This window comes from Lytechinus variegatus, chromosome 8, assembly GCF_018143015.1.
Source record: "Lytechinus variegatus isolate NC3 chromosome 8, Lvar_3.0, whole genome shotgun sequence".
NCBI lineage: Eukaryota > Metazoa > Echinodermata > Echinoidea > Temnopleuroida > Toxopneustidae > Lytechinus > Lytechinus variegatus.
Genome location: NC_054747.1, coordinates 37,119,357 through 37,129,095, shown reverse-complemented (window position 1 = coordinate 37,129,095; position 9,739 = coordinate 37,119,357). Strand labels below are relative to the sequence as shown.

At 33.7% G+C, this 9,739-nt stretch overlaps 1 protein-coding gene across 1 annotated transcript; it reads left to right on the top strand.

The window, feature by feature from the left end:
• The first annotated feature begins 307 nt into the window (after nt 1-307).
• LOC121420456 (galactosylceramide sulfotransferase-like) lies at nt 308-5,211 on the top strand. The gene is made up of 4 exons (XM_041615100.1): nt 308-335; nt 621-788; nt 2,703-3,214; nt 3,832-5,211. The coding sequence occupies exons 2-4, from the start codon at nt 631-633 to the stop codon at nt 4,500-4,502; spliced, it is 1,341 nt and encodes a 446-aa protein (XP_041471034.1). The 5' UTR covers nt 308-335; nt 621-630; the 3' UTR covers nt 4,503-5,211.
• Nucleotides 5,212-9,739: the final 4,528 nt, after the last annotated feature.

The following is a 9,739-nucleotide window of genomic DNA, read 5'->3' as shown; positions in this document are numbered from 1 at the left end:
AATTAATTTCTTGACTTTTCATTGTTTTTGTATACTTCAATTTTGCTATTGATAATTTCTGCATTATTTCCATGTTTGGTTGTATTATATTTTTTGTGGTTTTATTCATTTCTATTTTCATTAATTCTGAACTAAGAGTACTTTGTATATACAAATAATTTATTTACTTTTCATTGTGTACTCATGTCCAGTTATATTTTGCGTTGTTCAATAGCTTTTAGCTGAAAGCAGGGATTTAAGCCGTGTTTAAATAAAAGTACATTACAAATACAACTTTTACGGCATGAACGGCCTTCAGCAAGAAATTTATCCACATTGTGCTGCACTCGACCCAGGTGAGGTAAATGGGTACGGCAGGAAGTAATTCCTCAAAAAGCTGTGTGCACCGAGAAGGTAGCCTAGCTTATTCGGGTAATAATAGCAGGGCCCGCTGGGAGAACAGTTTTCGGAACTGAAGTGGCTACCCTGGGTAAATATACCTTTATTATTATCATTATTATGATTATTATTATTAACGATGGCCTGGTTATCATAATGCTAGTGCCATAATTATTGAAGAGAAATGAACCATTCGACTTCATGTCTTTCATGTAGTTAAATTTCTCGTCATACTTACCCAGGTTTTCTACGATGAAATCAGTCAAACGATTCGCAGGCCTTGTCACATTGGGAGGAATAGCATCTATGTTGTTGCTTCTGGTCTTAAAAGGTCCGAGTACATTCAAACCTATAACGGAGGATATTCATGATAATGGCGAGAAAATTATAATACCTTCAGCACACACATTGTAAGTAGCTTGAGGAATCACCATCATTGTGGATACCATGAGGATGACATCCATACGAACCAGGGACTTACGCAGTAAAAAGCTATTTAAACTTTAATACAAAGGTGTTTACTATATGGACCATTGAGTATTTGTTTAAACAGTTACGATAAGTATTTTAAATTTTAAACCGCAAAGTCTAAGATCTAATTGTCAATAAATTAAACGTAGTTATTTAAATCCTGAAACAAGTTACTATTGTAAGGATCAATAGTTAACAGCGTTTTAAAACACCAGCCCGGAATCTGTATATGTCCACACCAGAGAAGTATTGAAACAACACCAGTTTTGGAATCAGACCGATGATGTTTTAATTATTAGTAATTTGTGTTGTATAAACACCTATCTGGTGTTAGACCAAAACGAAACTGGTGTTGTTTAGCACTTCTCTGGTGTGAACATATATAGATTCCGGGCTGGTATAAAATCAACACCGGATTTTTTTCAGTGTATGAAATTACGCTTTCTCAAGCGACCTTGTGGGTCGGAAGTACCAGCCTTGACTCCCTTGGTTAAAACCTATTTAACTTGAGCTTTATGCTATCATTGCAATTCAAACAAAATCACAGCCATTCCCCTTGTTTACGACAATTAAAGGGGACATGCTTAAGGATGTGGTATCGGACTGTAACTATTACTTTACAATCTTTCCAAAATTATATCGATTGATTATTTATGTAAATTAGAATACTTAACTCTTTATAAAATGTCAAGATAAACTGATAAAGTTGTAGCAAACGATGATTTCAATTTTTTTATCATTTTCACGGTAGACACAAATGGGGTTTGTTTCTTTAAACCTTTCTCGGTGAGAAAAACAATTAGGAAATCTAGTGAAAAAAAACCGAGTAAAGATTACCAACGCACGCGTGTAAATTATCACTGTTTGGAACAAAGGACCGATATCTCACTGATATGTCATGAATGTTTTGTACATTTCTGAGCTATTGCAAAACTTCAACCAGGATCATTTACCACCGAAAATGAAAAGATAAAGAAGATATACATGTCAATTTTGTTATATAATTGGATTTTGTTCAAGCTGATTTTCAGACTGATAATAAACCAAAAACTGGCGTTTATGTTTAACTCTATCTTTCGGTAATCCAATTTTATTTTTTAATTGTTTTTGTTTGATAAAGGTGCCTCAAATACATGTAGAGAATCAGTTACAAACCATAAGAACAGCATAAAATCTACTTCAACTCAAATCTAGGGCAATTAAATGTCGACCTTCCGCCCTTTCACACGGTAAAACAAATCGTAATTTGAATGATTCCAGTAAAAAAAAAAAAAGCTAATGACGAATATCTAGCACGTGTGGAACCAAATTGGATCATGATTTGAATCACGAACGCTAATCAAAGTCACGATTGATCATGATTGGAATCACGAACGCTAATCAAAGTCACGATTGATCATGATTAGAATCACGAACGCTAATCAAAGTCACGATTACAATAGCAATCATCATTGCAATGATTCGAGATTCACGTGTGGAAAGGCCCTTAGTCTTTTCCCGGTCGTTCATCTCGGCCGTTCATGTTTCATGTTAAACATATTAATTTCCTTTCTTGGGTTATACGCTCTTTCACTATTTCAGAATGGTGTTTAATTGGTCAATTCACTCGTTCCTTCATCCTAATACTAACTTCAGGCTTTATGTTTATACTGGGCAAAAAAAAATATGTCAAAACCACACTACCATTGATTGGTTTAATTACTACCTAACTGCTTGCCCCCCTGAAGAAATACCATTTGACTTCCCCTATCCCGGGACCGTGGTGGTAAATTAATATTGAATGTGAACTATCTCTTGATTGACCCAAAATATAATGGGGTTTGATATTACATATATTTTGTTTCTCCTTACAGTCGGATCGCACCAGGCTCTCTTCGACACCTTGCCAATGCCACAGCGAGCCAGGACCATTCAGCTAAAGATGAAACCAGAACCTCTACTGCAGAAATAACGCATTCCGACTCCCCATCTAGTACGAACGCGAGCAACCAACATGTGATCGTCGATAGATTCGGAAAAGACAAACAGGTCATAGGAGAAGACCCACATGGTGGGATGACGATCTTGGACACCCAGAGCCCATCTTTGGGTAGACATGGGGACAACTCGAGTGGACCGGAGAGGCATGAAGAAACGAACTGCATCCCTCGAAAGAACATGATGTACCTTAAAACCCACAAGACCGGGAGCTCTACACTACAGAATATCATTTATCGCTATGGCGATGCTCATGGGCTGACGTTTGCCCTACCAAAAACAGGTGTATACCTTGGGACCCCCTCATTGTTCAGAAGGACGTTTCCCATCCCGTCACCAACAGGAAAATACAACATGCTTGCTAATCATGCAAGATATAACCGTCACGGTGAGTACACAATATGGAGATTTTGTAACCGCGGTTTCGTGACAATAAACAACCAAGAACTCTTTGTCGAGAATGGGGGAATCAAAATAGCAGTTTCGTCCTGAACTCTGGACAACGACATAATCCTTTGCCATTTTTCGTCAGATCAGAAACCTATATTGAAATGCTGTTTCAGTTTGTTCTGCGTGGCGGTGCAAACGAATCCGCTATTACAGCAAACACAAAAAAGTTATCAAAACGTTTTATTACTGAATAAAAGTTCAGTAAACATTGAACAACGTTAAAAAAAAACGCTTTGTGTTTGCTCTTTAATTACTTCTCTTTCAATGCATTTCCTATTCCTTTAATAATACCTATGATAATTTTACCTTCTCTTGTGCTAAGTAGCTCCTATTTTAAATTGTATCTACATGGATATTTTCAGAACTGCTTCTACAACTGATGCTGCTGAAGTTTCTGACGTCAATGATATAATAAAAACTTCGACTCATAGCATTGAATAAAGCATAACGGAAATAATGATAATAATATTACTCTGTACTTGGCAGTGTATTTTAGAAGATAAGACAAAGTATAAACAAATATTCATATCTTGTTATTCCCCTCTTTCACCATAGAAATGGCCGATATCATGTACAAGGACGCAGCGTATGTGACCATCATCCGGCATCCCTCTACCCAGTTTGAAAGTATGTATGCGTACTATGGATTTAAAGGTACCTTCAAGGTAGACCTTGAAGGATTTGCGGACAAACCACTTAATTATTTTCCAAGACAGAGTACTACTCCTTCACATAGTGCCCTTAACCCAACGCTTTATGACCTAGGAATGTCCAAACTGCAGATGAACAATGATGGCGCCATTCGGAATAAAATTGCTACCTTGGAGAATGATTTCGATTTAGTCCTCGTTGCAGAGCATCTTTTAGAATCGTTGGTTCTCTTGAAGGAGTTAATGTGCTGGGATTTGAGCGATGTGACGTTTTTCTCAGCCAATGCACGAACGAAATCACAAGTGGATAAAATGTCCAAGAGGACGTTTGACCAACTTTACAAGTGGAACCACGGGGATGCCCTCCTCTATGAACACTTTAACCAAACCCTGTGGACGAAGATAAAGGCGTACGGTCAGGAAAAAATGGACAGAGACGTCAGGACGTTAGATAAAATGAACAAAGCACTAACAGAAAAATGCCTTGATGGGACAAAAACTGAAATGAGTGTCTCTGCATTAGTTAGTCGTTATGTTTTACGCCAAAGTATGAAGGACAATATTGAGTGCGTTTAAAATGATCCGACCGGCCCATTCAGTATCTAGAATCACTGAAAAGAAACAAAGGATACCGGCTGGTTTAGACGTCTGAAATTGTATAGGACCGGCAACCCCAAAACAATCAATGAGTTGTCCTAAATTAATCAAAGCTTCTTAATGAGCTGAAGATGCACCTCACAAGCTTTAAAAAAAGATATATAACTTGTGATAATTGATTCAGTAATATCCCAACGAGTTTGCAAAAGATATCCCACATGGTCTTAAAAAGGCGATGTTTTAATTTATAGGTGACACGCATGAGTTTTGCACTTTGAGTAATTTCTATGAAACTTCCAACCTGTGCTCAAAACATTGTGTCAAAGCAACTATTTTGATCGTGTCTTTTATTCATAACATCAACTAAAGAGAGGAAATTTATCATTTCGTCAGCTTACTTTTTGATCATGTTAATCATTGCTTCCTGAAGAGCGAACTAATTACAGTTTTGGCTATTGAGAGAAGAAAACCTTCCCTGACGACTTATTGCTGCTTTGTTGGTTGGCTGGTCAGGTATTGCCTAAATTTGCCGATTCTACTGTCCTTCATACGAAAATGAATTATTTATTTTCAAATATAGAATTATTTGTGTTTTCTAATATTTCATGTGTCTCAATAATTCATTCATTTTGGGGGTAATTTACCTTTTTTAATGATAGTTGACAATGAGATAAAAGAGACAAAGAGGTAATGTATTGCAGTTCCAACAAATTCAGTTTCCAGGGGCGGTATTCTGAAAACGTTCTTATCTTTTTCTTATCTTTTGTTCTTATTTTTTATCGTGCTTTCCATCCTATATTTATGCTATCTTTTTCTTCTTTTCTATCTGTCTTTCTTCCTTCTTTTTATTCTCAAGTTATATTTTTTGCTTTTTTCTTTTGAATCCTTTTTAATTTCTTTTTGTTTTTCTTTTCCTTTGCCATATATTCTTCATGTTTCTTCCTTTTTTTATTTTCCCTCTTTCTTTTTTTCTTTACTAAGTCTTCATTTCTGCTTTTTTATTTTCCCTTTCTCTCTTTCTTTCCTTTTTCCTTGTTCTCTCTACCTTCACTTTATTGTTTCGTAATCATTTTATTTCTTCCTTATTTTTCTTCCTTTCATAATTATTTCGTCTTTATATTTGTTGTTTGTCTTCCTTTCTTCCTTCGCTTAAATTAAAAATTTTCCACCTTTTTTCTTTGTTTTCTTTCTTCAGTATTTATTTTTTTTTCGTTTGTTCGTTCGCTCTCATTTTTTTTTTCATTTCTACTTTCTGACATTTTTGTGTCTTATTTACTTTCTTCATTTCTTCTTTTTCTTTCTTTTGGTCATTCTTTTTCCGTCCGTTCTTTATTTACTCTCTTCTTTACTATCCTTTTTTCAGTCTTTCTTCTATTCATTTATAAAAATCTTTTTCTTTATTCTTTCCATTAATGTCTTTTGTTTTATATTTTATATTATTATTCTTTATTTTTCCTGCCTTTTTATTTTCCTTTGATTCTTTCTTTCTTTCTTTTTTTCTTTCTTTCTTTGAATTCCCCTTTCTTTCGATTTGTCTTTCTTTATTCTTTTTGTTTTAATTTCTCTTTCATCTTTTCTTTTTTTTCTTTATCTATCTCTCTTTATTTTCTTTGTTTCATTTTCCTTTCCTTCACTTTTTACATTTTTTATTCCTTCCTTTCTCATTCTTCCTTTTGTACTCTATTTCACTTGTTTTTTCTGTTTTCTTTTCAGTCAGTACTTTATTCCTTCATTTTATCTTTTTTACCTTTTTATTTTGTCCTTGTGTTTTTCCCCCTTTAAGTTTCTTTCCTTTTCTTTCTTTAACTTTACCTTAATTTTTTTAAATACTTTTTTTTCACTTTATCATTGACAATCGTTCTTTTTATCCTCCTTTTTATATTTTTATTCATTCTCTTTTCTTTCTTTTAATTGTTTATTTTTTTCTGATAATATTTTTGCTTGCTTTCTTTCGTTTACTCTCATTATTTTTTCTGCTTTGTTCTTTTCATCTTTTCTTTTAATTTCTGCTTCATTCTGACCATTTTCTGTCTCCTCTTACGTACCTACTTTCTTTCTTGTTTTATTCTTTATTCGTACCTGGGGCGGTATTCTGAAAACGTTCTTATCTTAATTTTGTTCTTATCTACGTCACGTTCTCAAATTGGTATTCTGAAAACGTTCTTATCTTTTTCTTATCTTTTGTTCTTATCTTTGTTCTTATCTTGCTTTCCATCCAATGCTGAGCGCGTAAATTTATAATTCGCGCATATGATACAAAAGCGCGCTAAAAGATAAGAACAAAATGAAGATAAGTGGTATTCTGAAAACGTTCTTATCTTTTTTCTTTCTTATCTTTCACGATATTTAAGATAATATTTAAGATAGCTAGAGGGTTATCACATCTCACGATGTCCGCGTTCTTTCTTGCTAAAAATGGATAGCCACTGGTAGTAACAAGTATTCCTCCCACCCTTTCTTTCATTCACCCTTTATTTTGCCTGTCTCTTTTTTCTATCCTTTTTTTTCTTTCTTTCTTTATTTCATTTATTTATTTTCGCTTTTTCTTCCTTTCTTTCTATTTGTCTTTTTTCCTTTCTTTCATTCTTCATTTTGTTTTATTCTTTTGAATCTTTTAACTTCTTCCTTAGTTTTCTTTTGCGTTATTTTATCTATTCTTTCTTTTTCTTTTCTTTTTTATTGAATATATTTCCGTTAAAAACAAAAAACAATTCGTATAAAATGATACATGTGAATTGATAAATGAAAAACGGGAGGATGGGCCTACACAGCAGCATCAATCCCATGATTGGGAGGGGTCCTTCCTTTTTTTATTTTCCCTTTACGATTTTTTCCTTTTTTCTTTACTAAGTTTTTATTTTCTTTCCCTTTTTTCTCTTTCTTTCTGTTTTTCTTTTCCTTTCATCCTTCACTTTATGTATTTTATAAAATCTTTTTATTTCTTCATTCTTTTTCTATCTTTCATTCATTCTTTCCTCTTTATATTTTTTTTATTTATTCATTTTATTTGTTCCTTTTTTCTTTCTTTCCTCCTTCCCTTAATTTTCACTTTTTTCCCCTCATTATTTTTTTTTCTGTTTTCTTTCTCTTATAATTTCTTTCATTTTATTTTGGGGGTTTTTTTTTTGCGCTCTTTCATTTGCTCTTTCATTCTTTTTATTTCTGCTTTATGACACTAAATGTGTGCCTTCTTTCTGACTACTTTCTTCTTTATTCTAATTTATTTTTGCTCATTCTCATTTCGTTCGTTCTTTATTTACTCTTTCTTCTATTAATTTCTAAAAATCTTTTTCTTTATTCTTTCCATTAATCTTTCTTCGTTTCTTTTCATTCATTCTTCATTTTCCTGCCTTTTTATTTTCCCCTTCTGTTTCTTTCCTTCTTTGAATTTACCTTTCTTTTTATCTTTATTTAGTTTTCAATTTTGCTTTAATTTTCCTTTCATCTTTTCTCTCTTTATCTCTTTCTTTATTTCTTTGTTTCATTTTCCCCTTTTCTCTCTTCCTTCACTTTTTACATATGTTTGTTCCTTCTTTTTTTAAACTTGGCTTTCATTCGTTTTTTGTTCTTTATTCTTTCATTTTATCCTTTTTAATCTTTTTAATTTGTCCTTTTTCGTTTTTTTTCCTTTAAGTTTCTTTCCTTTTCCTTCTTTATTTTTCCTTCAATTTTTTATTCCTCTTTTTATCATTGATTATCATTCTATTTATTCCTCCTTTTTCTTTCTTGTATTCTTTCCTATTTTATTTCTTTTGATTTTTGTTTTATTTTATTTTCTTTTAAGTTCTTTTTGCTTGCTCTCTTTCGTTTACCTTTTCTTTCTTTCATTGTTTTTTGCTTTGATCCTTTTTCTGCTACCTACTTACTTTCTTTCTTCCTGTTTTATTCTTATTCGTAACTGCTTTCTTTACCTTTTTTCTTTACTTTCTTTCTTTATTTTGTGCACGTGTCTCGAAATAATAATCAGTCATTGCGTATAAAATGCCTATTTCGCGCAATGCGCCAGAAACAGTGTACGCGCAGCGCCCATGATATTCTCTTCACAAATAAGGAACGCTTCTATTGGTTAAACAGTCAATATAAAGCGCTTTTTTGATTGGTAATATCTTAAAAATGGGCGTGTTGAAGATAAGAAGGAGGCAGTCCTTACAGAGATAAGAACGCGTTAAGAAGATTTTCAGAATACCGATTTGCAATGATTTTAGCGTCTTCTTATCTCATTGAGATAAGAACAAAGATAAGAAAAAAGATAAGAACGTTTTCAGAATACCACCCTGCTTTATTAATTTTCTTTTATTTGTGCACGTGACTCAAAATAATCAGTCATTGCCTATAAAATGCATATTTCGCGCAAAGCGCCAGAAAAAGTGTACGCGCAGCGCCCATGATATTTTCTTGACATAAGGAACGCTTTTATTGGTTAAACTGCCAATATAAAGCGCATTTTGATTGGTAATATCCTAAAAATGGGCGTGTTGAAGATAAGAAGGAGGCAGTCCTTACAGAGATAAGAATGACTTAAGAAAATTTTCAGAATACCGATTTGCAATGATTTTAGCGTCTTATCTCAATGAGATAAGATAAAAGATAAGAACAAAGATAAGAACGTTTTCAGAATACCATCCCAGGTTTTCTCCAAATTTTCGACGCAAACCTCACGTCCTCGTCAGCGGACGTGAACAGGGGTCGGTGGCCGGTGTGCAAGAACAAAAAAAATTCCCGGTCATATCATGGTATGAACAGGTGTAATGGTGTAATGAGGCGACGATTTTGAGAGGGCCAGATATTGCGTATCGGGCACAATTTATCTGTTTAAAAAAATGCGAGCGAAGCGGTCGAGCAAAATTTTTGACAATTTTAAATACAGAAATCCAATTTTGTGATAGATTTTGACATGATATCCAAAGAACAATGTATTTCACTCTTCGCTTTTTCCTGTCCAAAAAATTTAGGGGGCCGTCCCCCACACCTAATTTTTTGGGGGGACACGTCCCCCCCCCCCGCTTCCACCGCCTATGTCCATGGAATAGCAAAACTTTTACGCAGCGGCTGTAGTTCCGATGTGTAAACTGTGTGAAAGCAGCTTACATCATAGAAAATGAAGAAAGGGATAAAAGAAAAGAATAAAGAAAGGAGAAATAAAAAGGCTGACAAATATGTAAGCAACTATTAATCATTTTAATACATGTGGCAATACTGACTGGTTGTCACAAAAA